At 42.4% G+C, this 16,125-nt stretch overlaps 2 protein-coding genes across 2 annotated transcripts in view; one reads left to right on the top strand and one right to left on the bottom strand.

Moving 5' to 3' along the window:
• POC1B (POC1 centriolar protein B) overlaps positions 1 to 16,125 on the top strand; it is a 160,421-nt gene that overhangs the window by 114,805 nt on the left and 29,491 nt on the right. Inside the window, exon 12 of the mRNA XM_009181402.4 lies at positions 8,644 to 8,708. Within this exon, the coding sequence (XP_009179666.2) occupies positions 8,644 to 8,664 (21 nt within the window). The 3' untranslated portion in view covers positions 8,665 to 8,708. The remainder of the gene's footprint in view (positions 1 to 8,643; positions 8,709 to 16,125) is intronic.
• LOC116268906 overlaps positions 11,327 to 16,125 on the bottom strand; it is a 49,900-nt gene continuing 45,101 nt past the window's right edge. The window contains exon 2 of the mRNA XM_031650653.1: positions 11,327 to 11,892. Coding sequence (XP_031506513.1) covers positions 11,818 to 11,892 — 75 coding nt within the window. The 3' untranslated portion in view covers positions 11,327 to 11,817. The remainder of the gene's footprint in view (positions 11,893 to 16,125) is intronic.

Raw genomic sequence — 16,125 nt, 5'->3', positions numbered from 1 at the left:
ATGCTTCCAGTTTTTGCCCATTCAGTATGATATTGGCTGTGGGTTTGTCATAAATATCTCTCATTATTTGGAGGTATGTTCCATCAATACCTAGTTTACGGAGTGTTTTTAGCATGAAGCACTGTTGAATTTTATCAAAGGCCTTTTCTGCATCTATTGAGATATTCATGTGGGTTTTGTCATTGGTTCTCTTTATGTGATGGATTACATTTATTGATTTCTGTATGTTGAACCAGTCTTGCATCCCAGGGATGAAGCTGACTTGATCATGGTGGATAAGCTTTTTAATGTGCTGCTGGATTCGGTTTGCCAGTATTTTATTGAGGATTTTCACATCGGTATTCATCAGGGATATTGACCTGAAATTTTGTTTTATTGTTGTGTCTCTGCCAGGTTTTGGTATTAGGATGATGCTGGCCTCATAAAATGAGATAGGGAGGAGTCCTTCTTTTTCTATCATTTGAAATAGTGTCAGAAGGAATGGTACCAGCTTCTCTTTGTACCTCAGGTGGAATTTGGCTGTGAATCCATCTGCTCCTGGGCTTTTTTTGGTTGATAGGCTGTTAATTACTGCCTGAATTTCAGAACTTGTTATTGGTCCATTCAGGGATTCAACTTCTTCATGGTTTAGTCTTGGGAGAGATTTTGTGTCCAGGAATTTATCCATTTCTTCTATATTTTCTAGTTCATTTACACAGAGGTGTTTATAGTATTCTCTGATGGTAGTTTGTGTTTCTGTGAGATCAGTGGTGATCTCCCCTTTATCATTTTTTATTGTGCCTATTTGATTCTTCTCTCTTCTTCTTTATTAGTCTGGCTAGTGGTCTGTCTATTTTGTACACTACAAGGCTACAGTAACCAAACAGCATGGTACTGGTACCAAAACAGATATATAGACCAATGGAACAGAACAGAGGCCTCAGAAATAACACCACACATCTACAACCATCTGATCTTTGAAAAACCTGACAAAAACAAGTAATGGGGAAAGGATTCCCTATTTAATAAATGGCGTTGGGAAAACTGGCTAGCCATATGCAGAAAACTGAAACTGGGCCCCTTCCTTACACCTTATACAAACATTAACTCAAGATGGATTAAAGATTTAAATGTAAGAACTAAAACCATAAAAACCCTAGAATAAAACCTAGGCAATACCATTCGGGACATAGACATGGCCAAAGACTTCGTGACTAAAACACCAAAAGCAATTGCAACAAAAGCCAAAATTGACAAATGGGATCTAATTAAACTAAAGAGCTTCTACACAGCAAAAGAAACTATCATCAGAGTGAACAGGCAACCAACAGAATGGGAGAAAGTTTTTGCAATCTATCCATCTGACAAAGGGCTAATATCCAGAATCTATAAGGAACTTAAACAAATTTTCAAGAAAAAAAACAAACAAACTCTTCAAAAAGTGGGCAAAGGATATGAACAGATACTTCTCAAAAGAAGACATTTATGCAGCCAACAAGCATATGAAAAAAAACCTCACCATCACTGGTCATTAGAGAAATGCAAATCAAAACCATAATGATATACCATCACACCAGTTATAATAGCGATCATTAAAAAGTCAGGAAACAATAGATGCTGGAGAGTATGTGGAGAAATGGGAACACTTTTACACTGTTGGTGGGAGCGTAAACCAGTTCAGCCATTGTGGAAGACACTGTGGCAATTCCTCAAGGATCTAGAACTAGAAATACCATTGGACCCAGCAATTCCATTACTGGGTATATACCCAAAGGATTATAAATCATTCTACTATAAAGACACATATACACATATGTTTATTGAAGCACTATTCACAATAGCAAAGACTTGGAACCAACCCAAATGCCCATCAATGTTAGACTGGATAAAGAAAATGTGGCACATATACACCATGGAATACTATGCAGCCATAAAAAAGGATGAGTTCATGTCCTTTGCAGGGACATGGATGAAGCTGGAAACCATCATTCTCAGCAAACGAATACAGGAACAGAAAAACCAAACACCACATGTTCTCACTCATAAGTGGGAGTTGCATAATGAGAATATATGGGCACAGGGACGTGAACATCATACACCAGGGCCTGTCAGGGGGTGGGGGGCTAGGGGAGGGATAACATTAGGAGAAATACCTAATGTAGGTGATGGGGTGATGGGTGCAGCAAACCACCATGTCACATGTATACCTATGTAACAAACCTGCACGTTCTGCACATGTATCCCAGAACTTAAAGTATAATATAATAATAATAATAAATTCTAGGCTATGTTTATTCACCATTAGTGCAATCATTTGGTGTTTTAGGCTCATTGTAGTAATTCAGCTGCTGCATAGTCAAAATGTCTTATATGCAGTTCTTCTTAACCCCTTTCTGTGCATCCTTTGTCCAGTGTTGATCAAGTTGGCTGTTGGGTTAGTTGAAGTTACAAACTGACATAACAATAGACATGTTTTGTTTGGCCTCTACAGTGATTTGTTTTGGTTTTCAAATTAGGTGCCAATATTTAAATATCAACGTCAAGTGAATGGCTGGGCATGGTGGCTGACACCTGTAATCTCAGCACTTTGGGAGGCTGAGGCCCTGGATCACTTGAGGTCAGGAGTTCGAGACCAGCCTGGCCAACATGGTGAAACCCCATCTCTACAAAAAAAAAAAAAAGAAAAAAAAATTAGCTGGACATGGTGTCAGGCGCCTGTAATCCCAGCTACTCGGGAGGCTGAGGCAGAAGAATCACTTGAACCCCGGAGGCGGAGGCTGCAGCGAGCCAAGATCGTGCCACTGTACTCCAGACTGGGCAATAGAATGAGACTCCATCCACCCACCCCCCCCACACACACACCCCCAAAAACAAAAAATCAATATCAAGTGAAAAATCTAGATTTCTGGTTCCTTTTTTTTTTTTTTAATTGAGACGGAGTCTCTCTCTGTCAGCCAGGTTGGAGTGCAGTGGCATGATCTCTGCTCACTGCAACCTCTGCCTCCCGGGTTCAAGCAATTCTTCCTGCCTCAACCTCTCCAGTAGCTGGGACCACAGGTGCCCACCACCATGCCCTGCTAATTTTTGTATTCTTTAGTAGGGAAGAGGTTTTGGCATGTTGGCTAGGCTGGTCTTGAACTCCTGACCTCAGGTGATCCTACCATGTCCACTTCCCAAAGTGCTGGGATTACAGGTGAGGGCCACCATGCCCAGCCTAGATTTCTGGTTTCTGTTGAAAAATTGGAAGACCCGGTATTATCTTATATATCACGTATTATATATTATATTACTACATATCGGGCATATAGTTTCCCATGGCAATAACTTCCAGTTTACCTGTTCTGCTCATCTACATGGCCCTGACCTGCTTTGTTGAACCACTATCTGAACAGAGTGACTTGTGTGTCTCAAAGCCACAGCTCTCATGCTCTTGCAGACCTGGGAATGGGAGGCCTAAGAAAACATATTTATTTTGAGGAAGTGGAAATACAGTGATAGATTGGTGCTAGAACACAGATTACAAGCACTATCTCTTTATTCTCAAGGCAGTCCTCTTACCACTGCTCTATGCTGCCTCCTTTAGTTTACGTTTTATTTCAAAATGATAAACATCTTTCCAAAACCGTAGAGCCTTAAGTTAATCATATATCAAGTGGAAAAGAAGAAACGATCACGCTCTTTGTGCAATATGATTAGAACAGTGTTCAAAATGTGTATCGAGAAGTCTTTGAATAGCAGCATGAGAGAATCTTTTGCTTCTATTTTCCAAACTTTCTCCAAAAAGTATGTACTAACTTTTGTAATAAAATGAAACTCTATTTTTAAAGATTCTAAACACATTGAAACAGACACTTTGCCTAGTCATGACAATCCTACTTCCCTTTGCCAGACACTCACTTCCCTGCCTTCCTTGCAACTCAGCTTGGCCATGTGCCTCTGCCTTCTCTAATGAGATGTGGGGGGAAGTCTGCTGGTGCCTCAGGATTTCCAGGACTTTCAGTCTTGAACATAGTTATGTGAAAATGCCAAGCAGAATTCTAACCTCCAGTGAAGAAAACAACAACCAAAAAAAAAAAAAAAAAAAAAAAACCCACTCAAAACTTGACCTTTTTTTTTCTTTTTTTTTTTTTTTTTTAAGGGATAGGATCTCACTCTGTCACCTAGGCTGGAGTGCAGTGCACAATCATATCTCACTACACCCTCAATTATTGGGCTCAATCAAGGAATCCTCTCATCTCAGCCTCCCAATTATCTGGGACTACTGATGCATGACACCATGCCTGGCTAATTTTTTAAATTTTTTGTAGAGACAGGGTCTCACCATGTTACCCATGCTGGTCTCAGACTCCTGGCCTCAAGTCATCCTCCCACCTCAGTCTCCCAAAGTGCGGGATTACAGGTGTGAGCCACTGCCCCTGGCCCTGCACTCATGTTTAGATACCTCATTAAGTAATATCCTTATGGCTTAAGCAACTATTTTTTTTTATTACTTGCAGCCAAAAACTACCCAAAAGAACATTTACTTTTTTTCGGATATTAAATTTAAACATACTATCTGGAGTTTAGGATTACAGGTGTACTCCACCATGCCCGGCTAATTTTTGTATTTTTAGTAGAGACAGGTTTTCACCATGTTGGCCAGGCTGGTCTTAAACTCCTGACCTCAGGAGATCCACCTACCTCTGCCTCCCAAAGTGGTGGGATTACAGGCATGAGCCACTGCGCCCGGCCGGGATTTTCTTTTACTTCCTTTGCCACTACTACCTGAGTAACTTGAAATGAGAGCTCATATTTTTTATTATCTCATTCCATGAAGAAGGCTAGTCAGGAGATCAATAGAGGACTATATCATATTTTCATATTTCCTCCAAGAGCATTTCCTTCCATCAACCATGTTGGTTCATTTTTTTAACCATGTTGGTCCATTTTTTTAACCATGTTAGTTCATTTTTTTAACCATGTTGGTTCATTTTTTTAACCATGTTAGTTCATTTTTTTAACCATGTTAGTTTTTTTTTTAACCATGCTAGTTCATTTTTGTTAACCATGTTAGTTCATTTTTTTTTTAACCATGTTAGTTTATTCTTTGCAAGTTTGGTTCTGACAATCCTTGGGTTCCATGGGGTTGATCAGGTAGAGAAATGTTTGATCATTCAAAACATGTGGAAATGTATCCATTTGATGGTAAACATTCTATGTTTGCTATCATAAAGGCATTCTACCTATGCTGGAGGAGGCAGAGCACAGTGCTCACCGTGGGTTGCCACTGATCTACTTCACTGGTGATGCCGATTACCAAGGGAGAGGATGTAGGAGACAGAAACTTAGAGAGGGGCGGTGGGAGAGAGTAGGAGGTAGACAAGGTGAAGAAGTGGTTTGAAAGTTTGGAGATCTTTACCTGGAGCAGAGAACACGTAGAGAATGTAAGAACTATTAGTAAGTTTCTTGTGGGTTCCTGGATTAGGGACTCACTTGGTTTATTTTAGGTAATGCAGGAATTTTTAGAAGGATATACGTGAAAATAAAGGCAAGACATCGATTGTGGCTACCCAGGAAGAGCTCACAGTCAAGTTATTTGGAAGGAAGATGAGTCATGTTGCAGCTGGGTCTAACTGAGCCTGGAGCTGTAGTAGGAAATCATTCAAAATTATTGATAGAGCCTATTGAAATTATAGGTAAGCTTGTTACTATACTGTACCTCCAGCTACAGGACTCCTATTGTAGTGCTCCATCATTAACATTAATGTGACTTGGCTATTTTTTGTTTTGTGTCTCTGCTTTGTTAATGTTACTATCTAGTTGACCTTTTCCCATGTTTCCAGACAAAAGGGCTAAGAGAAAGAATCTTATTGATGAACTGTCCTTAGTAAGACAAACACTTGTGCTGGGCTTCCTCATAGGTTACACATGAGCCCATAAATGGACCAGGAGGGTGGAAGCACACAGAACATGGCTACTTAGGCATAAGGAAGTAAGTTGCATCCCTCAGCTTGGAATGGTGGACACAGCAGACCCACCTGCTCAGCTATCAGAAGCCTCTGTAGGAAACAGCTGCTGACCTAGGTATTTGAAAGGCTGCCATGTTGAAACTCTGGACTTTTTTTTTTTTTAAAGATGGAGTTTCACTCTTGTTGTCCAGGCTGGTGTGCAATGGTGTGATCTTGGCTCACCACAACCTCCACCACCCAGATTCAAGCGATTCTCCTACCTCAGCCTCCCAAGCAGCTGGGATTGTAGGCATGCGCCACCACGCACAGCTAAGTTTGTATTTTTAGTAGAGATGGGGTTTCTCCATTTTGGTCAGGCTGTTCTCAAACTCCGGACCTCAGGTGATCTGCCCACCTCGGCCTCCCAAAGTGCTGGGATTACAGGTGTAAGCCACCACGCCCGGCCGACATTTTTTATTTTACTCCAGAAGGCAAAGGAGGGGTAGAGACAACTAAAAAGTCAATTTTAATCAGACACAATGAAGACTTTCAAACAATGAGTACTGTCTGAAAACAAAATGAGCCTCTTTTAGAGACAGAGTGTAGCTCGTTCCTGGAGATGTTTTAAAAGAGGATAGATGGCTGTTTGGCTGGGAACTGGTAGCTTAGAATGGAAATTAGAACATTTAGATCATCTGCTGATGATTTACATCTGCCGAAATGGAACATACAGAAGTAATTCTAGGACCAGAGGCGTCTCAAAAGTCTAAGAAGGTTTGAGGAATTTTGAGCCTCAAAAAACTCTCAGAAATATCAGGCTCTGACTCTTCTCTGAGGCAGATATTTAGCTAGAGGTAGGCTTTAAGGGGACACTTATACCCCAAAGTGACCATAAAAAATTTCAAACTCAGTTTACTTTGAGGGTTGATTTCAGAGAGTACCAAGCATTGGACACTGAAGAGAGGAACTGAGATTCTCAGCTCTCATCACTTTTCGAATTGAGGCATTGAAAACCTCAAGTTAAAAATGTACGCATGTCAGGGCTGGGCATGGTGGCCCACACCTATAATCTCAGCACTTTGGGAGGCTGAGGCGAGCAGACACTTGAGGTCAGGAGTTAGAACCCAGCCTGGCCAACATGGTGAAACCCTATCTCTACTAAAAATACAAAAATTAGCCAGGTGTGGTGGCGGGCGTCTGTAATCCCAGCTACTCAGGAGGCTGAGGCAAGAGGATTGCTTGAACCTGGGAGGTGGAGGTTGCAGTGAGCCGAGATAGACACACTGCATTCCAGCCTGGGCGACAGAGCAAGACTTCATCTCAAAAAAAAAAAAAAAATGTGTATGTTGGCCAGGTGAGGATGGCTCGTGCCTGTAACCCCAGCACTGGGAAGCGGAGGCAGGTGGTTCACTTGAGGTCAGGAGTTCCAGACCAGCCTGGCCAACATAGTGAAACTCTGTCTCTACTAAAAATACGAAAATTAGCCAGGTATTTGGGAGGAGGCTGAGGCGTGAGAATTTCTTGAATCTGGGAGGCGAAGGTTGCAGTGAGCCAAGATCATGCCACTGCACTCCAGCCTGGGTGAAAGAGTGAGAACTTGTTTCAGAAAAAAAAAGTATGTCCGTGGAATACTATGCAACCATATAAAAGAATGAGATCATGTCTTTTGCGGAAACGTGGATGAAACTGGAGGCCATTATTCTCAGCAAACTAATGCAGGAACAGAAAACCAAATACCACATGTTCTGACTTATAAGTTGGAGTTAAATGATAAGAACTTATGAACACAAAGAAGGAAACAACAGACACTGGGGTCTACTTGAGGGTGGAGGGTGGGAGGAGGGAGAGGAGCAGAAAAGGTAACTATTGGGTACTGGGCTTAATACCTGGGTGACAAAAATCTGTCCAACAAAACCCTGTGACACGGGTTTACCTATGTAACAAACCTTCACATGTCCCCCTGAACCTAAAAAAAAATTTTAAAAGATGTGTGTGTGTGCGTGTGTGTATTTGTGATAACACATCTTGTCATATAGTAATTAATTAAACGAATTACGCAGTAAGCTAATTACAGGGCTGATGATTTCAAGAAGAACAATAGGAGAATAGCTGTGGGAATAACTCATTACACTACTTTCAGTAACTTGGGAATCTTTTCCTCTGGGGCAGTGTTTTGGGGGATGGGAGGGAAGGGAGAAACAAAAAAGAGAAGGAAGAAGAGAGATAACACTTAACTGGACACCTGCTGTGGAACAGGCACTGGCCACTTCCAAGGCTTCCCCAAGTGAATAGCTCTGAGCACTAGAATCTCTCATCTCCTTAGGGTGATAAATGAATGATGGCCGACTTTCCACACTAGTGGTAGTCACATGAAAGCACTGTACTTGTGACATTAACTATTTCTCAGGAAAAAAGAGAAAGTTTTACTCGTATTGTTCATTGTTTGCATTAGGTCAACCTAATGCTCCAACCTTAACCTAGAACTGTAGTTTTCTTGATTACGGCATGGCTGACCCAGGCGAAGTGACTTACAAATACTTGAATTCCCTAATGCTATTTGCAAATTACTGCAAGTGTCATAATGACACATTGTTCAGTTCTTAGGACTTTGTGAGGACCCATCTTGGGAAGGATTTGACTTCAAAAGATTGAGATTAAGGCTTAAAGAAAATAACCTTTGGAATTCAACCTCTGGTGAGGGAACTGGCAAGCAATCTTTGTTCAATATTTTTTTCAGAACTGTCCTGAATGTAGGTGAACAGTAACCAGTGTGCTCCGGAGCCAGGCTCACAGGAAATCTGGGTGAGTCTAAAGAAGAAGAAAAAGAAAAATCTAATCGTGGGAAAGGATGGGAATATAAAAAAAAAAAAATGAAGAATGCAACTCAATACACTGGGTTTTTTTCTTTTCTTTTCTTTTTTCTTTTTCTTTCTTTTTTTCTTTTTTTTTTTTTTTTTTTTTTGAGTTGGAGTCTTGGTTGGTCACCCAGGCTGGAGTGCAGTGGCGCCATCTCGGCTCACTGCAACCTCTGCCTCCCTGATTCAAGTGATAGTCCTGCCTCAGCCTCCCGAGTAGCTGGGACTACAGGTGCGCGCCACCACCTCCGGCTAATTTTTTGTGTTTTTAGTACAGATGGGGTTTCACCATGTTAGCCAGATGGTCTCGATCTCCTGACCTCGTGATCCTCCCACCTTGGCCTCTCAAAGTGCTGGGATTACGGGCGTGAGCCACCTTGCCCTGCCAATACACTGGTATTCTTATCATTTCCTCAGTGCCCTGTCTGTGCCTTCGGCCCTGCCCTCCTCATTCCACCTCAGGAGAGGACTATACTTAGAGGGCCCCTTCCTTGCTCCAGGACAGGTAACCAGGGTGAAGAATGGTGCAATGCCCTGCTGGCTTCCATTCCACATTGTAGAGGATGTTCAGATGGAGGACGTGCTGATTTCCTCCTCGACATCCATTGTGTAGCCACTATGTGTGAATGGGACCCTGGAAGCCATCAGGATGAGCCCGGATGGGTCCAAATCAACATAACAATCCTATTTTCCTTGATCCAGTAATTGAATCAGGGGTAGTACAATCAGAGTGGACAAAATACAAATACATTCTTTCCCTCGCTATGAAGGGAGAAGCCTTAGATCCAGTTGCATGCTGCTCACAGCATCTTGAAATTTCATGAGGGAAATCACTCTGAGGATAAAGCTGACACACACACAAGAAGGCAGAGCTGTGAGAACAACAGATGACTTGAGCCAGGTGACTGAGTCATGCCTGAGCCTGCTTACCTTTAGGTGTTTCGCTTCAGCATCCTAAGTGGTTCATGCAGCTTCCTGGAGGACGTAAACCTGGAGAACACAAGTGTCCCTGGGTGTTATGTGACAGGTGTTAAGGTGGGCTGGGCGAGTGTTCCCACGCCAAACGTGTTTGCAAAGTATGGAATCAAACAAGATGAAGTAGGCTACTTTAGAGCCATTTATAAAACCTAATACATATTACACATTTCCAGGAAGGAACTACAGAGTGAAGAATTATGCAGACGTATTTAACCCGAGAACCAGATGGGTTGTCTGCTTCTGTATTCATATGTTTTCTGGGAACACATTACTGTTGAGGAGCACAGTTTGGGAAGCTACTCTAAGTTATTATCAGGTATTTACACCTTCATGTGTGAAATAGCAAGACAGAAAAGATAGTGGGCGCAGGACTCGAAATGTGAGAGAAAAACAAGGACAGGAAGCAGAATTTCCTCCTTCCCAGGCCTACCCCAGAGCTCCTGGAACTGGGAGCACTTGATTCAAGGTTGGTTTGCTATGCTGGCTATGTACCACAATAATCTCTGGAGCTTCTGGGAGCTCACCCAGGTTCGAATTCAGCAAGTCTGTAGGATCCCAGATGAATTATATACATATGCATAGATAAGATATAAATAAATAGGCCAGGCATAGTGGGTCCTTTTTATAATCCTAGTGCTTTGGGAGGCTGAAGCAGGAGAATCACTTGAGGCCAGGAGTTTATGACCAGCATGACCAGCCTGGGCAGCATAGTGAAACCCTATCTCTTAAAAAATTTGTTTTAATTAGTCAGGCGTGGGGGAACGCACCTGTAGTCCCAGCTACTTGGGAGGTTGAGGCAGGAGGATTGCTTGAGCCCAGGAGTTCGAGGCTACAGTGACCTATGATTGCAGCACTGCACTCTAGACTGGGTTACAGAGCAAGATTCTCTCTCTCTCTCTCTCTCTCTCTATATATATATATATATATATATGTTTATATCTTATAATATGTATGTGTATACCTATCTATAGATATACTGTCTTTAAAATTTGTTTTATGGAGATAGCATATTCATTTTAATGGTAATGGTAAACAAGTAACCTAATGACAATTGCTTCCTGATGCACTTCAATAGTTCTTATTTTAGCTTTTTATTTTGAAAAAAATTTCAAATTTACAGAAAAGATGAAATAATAACACAGGGAATTACCATATACCTTTTACCCAGGTTCCCCAGTTGTTAACATTTTGCTGCTTTATTGTTAGCTATCTATCTTATCTATTTTCTGAAACAACTGAAAGTTAGAGACATGATACTCCAGCCCCACTAGGAATGTCAGTGTGAATTTCCTAAAAGACAAGGTCAAAGGCCGGGCGCGGTGGCTCACACCTGTAATCCCAACACTTTGGGAGGCCGAGGCTGGCGGATCACGAGGTCAGGAGAATGAGACCATCTTGGCGAACATGGTGAAACCCCGTCTCTACTAAAAATACAAATAAATAAATAAATAAATTAGCTGGGCGTGGTGGTGGGCGCCTGTAGTCCTAGCTCCTCGAGAGGCTGAGGCAGGAGAATGGCGTGAAACTGGGAGGTGGAGCTTGCAGTGAGCCGAGACCTTGCCACTGCACTCCAGCCTGGGCAACAGAGTGAGACTCTGTCTCAAAAAAAAAAAAAAAAAAAAAAAAGACAAGGCCATTCTCTTACACAGCCACAGTTGTCAAGAGCAGGAAGTTGGCATTTCCACAGTATCACCATCTAGTACACCATCTCATCCACTCATCCCATTCTAATTAACCTATTGTTCCAACATGTATGGACAATTTTTTCCTCCTGTTTTTGAATCCAACCCATGATCATGCGATCCATTTACTTTTGATGCTTCTTCAGTCTTCTTCAACCTAGAAGAATTCTTCTGTCTTTCCTTATCTTTCATGATCTCAATATTTTTGAAGATTTTATGCCAGTTATTTTGCAGGATTCTCAGTTTGGGTTTGTGTAATTGTTTCTTTATGGTTGGCCAGGGATATCACAGATACCACCTTATGGTGCTGTGTTCCTCTCACAGCATCATATCAGAAGACACATAATGTCAGTTTGTCCCATTATTTGTGATGTTCACTTTTATCTCCGGTCAGAGTCAGGCAGGTATATTTAAAATAAACTTGAGGTTAAACACCACCATTTGGAATATGAGGGTTGCTTTGCTCCATCTCTGCATGAGAAGATGAAAAAAAGAAGACAGGTGAAAAGAAAAGTGAAAAACAGTATATAACTGAGGGCAACAGTTTTCTCAGTTTAATAATTTCCTCAATTATGAACGGGAAGAAAAAAATTTTTTCTCTCTTCTAACAGAAAAGGGTGTGCTAATGACAGACACATTCAGGAAGTATCAAATTTGCTATTAAACAGATTATGAAATATGTTTATGCAGTATCAAACCATAAGATTACTCTAGGTCATGTTTCTTTTTTCTTTTCTTTTTCTTTTTTTTTTTTTTTTGAGACAGAGTCTCACTCTGTTGCCAGGCTGGCGTGTAGTGGCATGATCTCAGCTCACTGCAACCTCCACCTCCCGGGTTCAAGTGATTCTCCTGCCTCAGCCTCCCGAGTAGCTGGGACTACAGATGCACGCCACCATGCCCAGCTAATTTTCGTATTTTTAGTAGAGATGGGGTTTCACCATGTTGGCCAGGATGGTCTCGATCTCTTGACCTCGGGATCTGCCCGCCTCGGCCTCCCAAAGTGCTAGGATTACAGGCGTGAGCCACAGCGCCTGGCCTCTAGGTCATGTTTCTAATGCTTACTCAGGTATCCATTTGCATGAATGTTTTTTAACCTCCGAAGTTATCCCCTGTAATCCAAACATTAAGAGTACATAAATTGCAAATGGATCAGAGAAATGCCAACTCGGGCTAGAAATTCAAATTCTGGAGAAGCCATTTCAAAGGAAGTGGCACATTGTGGAAACCAGGCAGATGGCCTTATCCAGAATATTCAGAATCTCTATGCAGCAGCTGCTCAGGCAGAGATCTGATTAAAAGAGGGATGGCTCAGGGTGGTCTTAAAGCTATGTCAGAGGCAGGACACTTTTTAAACTTCAGTTATATACAACAAATCGATCGAAGTAGCAACATTCTCAAAATAAGATTTCACATCCACTTCATATAGTACTGAGACAATGTCCATTATATGTATCGAAGAATAGTATTACTATTATTTTATATATATATTTTCGAGATAGAGTCTCGCTCTGTTGCCCAAGCTGGAGTGCAGTGGTATGATCTAGGCTTACTGCAACCTCTGCCTCCCAGGTTCAAGATTCTCCTGCCTCAGCCTCCCGAGTAGCAGGGACTACAGGCACGTGCCACAACACCCAGCTAATTGTTTTGTATTTTCAGCAGAGACAGGGTTTCACCATGTTGGCCGGGCTGGTCTCAATCTCCTGACTTCAAGTGATCTGCCCACCTCGGCCTCCCAAAGTGCTGAGATTACAGGCATGAGCCACCGCGCCTGGCCAGTATTGGTTTTATTTATAGCAAATGGCCTAAACCAATCTGGCCAAAAGACAGTTGTAAGGTTCTTTCTGGTAAATTTCAGTAGTTTCCTCTATCAGGCCAGTAGGTGTTATTTGATCCAAACCAGTTGGTGTGTCACAATCCAAGCAAGTCTCAGCACAAATAGGGCAAACCTATGAACACATGCCAGCAGGAAGGCAGGTACCAGCGCTCATTATTTCTCTGGACCTCTCTCTCTGTGCTGCTGTGTATGCCAACCAGTATCTTACAGGAAAGGCACAGTCACAAGCGGACCTGTGGACATCCAGCAGGATTGTGTCGGTGACACTGGAGTTGGATCAAGCAAGAGGATCCTCTTTGGAGTGGAGGGACCCAGGGCTAAGAGAGTCCAGACCTGAATGGGTGTGTGTTGCTGGACTCGCCCAACTCGTAACCTTCCCATGCAAGCGCAGTGGGTTCTGTCTCATCACTGGTAGCCCACAACTTCACCCATCAAAAATTGTTTCTCATCTTTCTTTCCTTCCTTCCTCCCTTCCTCCCTTCCTCCCTTTCTCTCTCTCTCTCTCTCTCTTTCTCTCTTTCTCTCTTTCTTTCTTGAGACAGAGTCTCACTCTTGTCATCCAGGATGGAATGCAATGGTGTGATCTCGGCTCACTGCAACCTCCGCCTCTCAGGTTCAAGTTTCTCCTGCCTCAGGCTCCTGAGTAGCTGGGACAACAGGCGCCTGCCAGCATGCCCGGCTAATTTTTGTACTTTTAGTAGAGACGGGGTTCTGCCATGTTGGCCAGGCTGGTCTCGAACTCCTGACCGCAGGTGATCCGTCTGCCTCGGCCTCCCAAAATGCTGGGATTACAGGCGTAAACCACCGCGCCCATCCCATTTCTGACATTTCTTTATGCTAACCAACTACCCTCAAGTGTTGCTTTATGTAAGTGTGGTGCATACTCCATATGCTAAGTAACCAACTGTAAAAAGTTGATTTAAATTCGGTTGCTTCATATGCTAATTATTCCTTGAGTTGTTGATTAGAGCTAATGCCTACACACACAAACTACTTACATTAAAGTAGTTTAAAATAAATTATCACCCATATCAAATATCACATTATTTTTAGTTGGAGTGGTTTTAGTGGTAATGGTGGGGCTGATGGTGATGGGAGCTTTCCCATGACATTACCAGGGTTTGCTTTAGCTTTTAGGAAGCTCAGAACAGGCTGAGGCAGTACACACAGCATTAAATTGTGGACAGGTTTTTAGCGGTGTTTTTTCATTGCAAATTTCTTATTCTGCTTATTATAGAAAAATTATAAAATACAGTCAACAAAAAGAATGGGTAGTCCATAATCTATCCCAAGGATTACCAATTTTATTTATTTATTTATTTATTTATTTATTTATTTATTTGAGACAGAGTCTCACACTGTCGCCCAGGCTGGAGTGCAGTGGCGCCATCTCGGCTCACAGCAAGCTCCGCCTCCCGAGTTCACGCCATTCTCCTGACTCTGCCTCCCGAGTAGCTGGGACTACAGGCGCCTGCCACAACGCCCGGCTAATTTTTTTTTTTTGTATTTTTAGTAGAGACGGGGTTTCACCATGTTCGCCAGGGTGGTCTTGATCTCCTGACCTCGCGATCCGCCCACCTCAGTCTCCCAAAGTGCTGGGATTACAGGCGTGAGCCACCGCGCCCAGCCGGGATTACCAATTTTAAACACATAGATGCATATTAATCGATAGAGATAAACATATAGGTAAAAGTTTTTACAAAACATGGGGACTTTTTTTCCTTCTAAATGTATGATTAATAGCTTCCAATATCAACATACATGCCAAATACATTGGAAAGGCTGCACTGATTAGGAAATTGGTTAAATATAACCAATCTGCTATTGTGAGTCTCTTAGATTTGTTTCTAACTGCCTGCTCTTACACACGGTCCAGCCAGTGAACATTAAGGCACAGTTCCTTAATCATTTCCTTAAGAAAAATTCCCAGAAGTGGTGTTGCCAAGTGAAAGTTTATGCATATTTAAGTTTTCTTTCTTTCCTAATTTCCTTGCCCTTAAATTATACCTGTTCTGGCCAGGCGTGGTGGCTCACTTTGGGAAGCTGAGTAGGCTGATCACCTGAGGTCAGGAGTTTGAGACCAGCCTGGCCCACGTGGCAAAACTCTGCCTTTACTAAAAATACAAAAATTAGCCAAGTGTGGTGGTGTGCACCTGTAATCCTGGCTACTCAGGAGGCTGAGGCAGAAGAATTGCTTGAACCCAGGAGGCGGAGGTTGCAGTGAGCTGAGATCACGCTGCTGGGCACTCCAGCCTGGGCAACAGAGCCAGATTCCATCTCAAAAAAAAAAAAAAAAAAAAAAAGTTATACCTGTTCATCTATTTCATATGTCCTAATAATCATATACCCTTTCTCTAGCGGGCTCATTCTTTTACACTTTCAGACTGCCACTCTCTGCTGATGGCATTGCTTCCGATTGTGGTGAGAAAATAGATGCCACTGGAAGTTTCCGAAATCCCCACCAATCTTTCTACCCACCTTCCAGTATCTGTGGCCCTAAGCCTTGCCTCCCCTTCTCTTGACATGGAAGAACTGGCTTCACTTTGAGCACTGGATCCCAGCCCCCTTTGCCTACCTAAGGGCGTAGCTCCAGCAAGTCTCTTTTTAATTTTATTTTATTTTGGCAAATTTCTCTTTCTTGCACCATCAATTTTTTTTCTTCTTTTTCTTCTGCGATTCATTGTCATCAGCATACAGCTTTCATTTTTTCCATCTACAAATAGACAAGCTTGGCTTAATGGCTGTCACCTATAGTCCCAGCTGCTTGGGAGGCTGAGGCAGAAAGATCACATGAGTACAGGAATTTGAGACTGGCCTGGGCAACACAGCAAGACACCAAAACAAAACCCGAACAGACAAAACCCTTCTCT

The sequence above is a fragment of the Papio anubis genome, chromosome 9 (genome assembly GCF_008728515.1).
Source record: "Papio anubis isolate 15944 chromosome 9, Panubis1.0, whole genome shotgun sequence".
Taxonomy (NCBI): Eukaryota; Metazoa; Chordata; class Mammalia; order Primates; family Cercopithecidae; genus Papio; species Papio anubis.
Note: the sequence above shows the minus strand (reverse complement) of the source record. Positions and strands in the feature narration are given on the sequence as shown.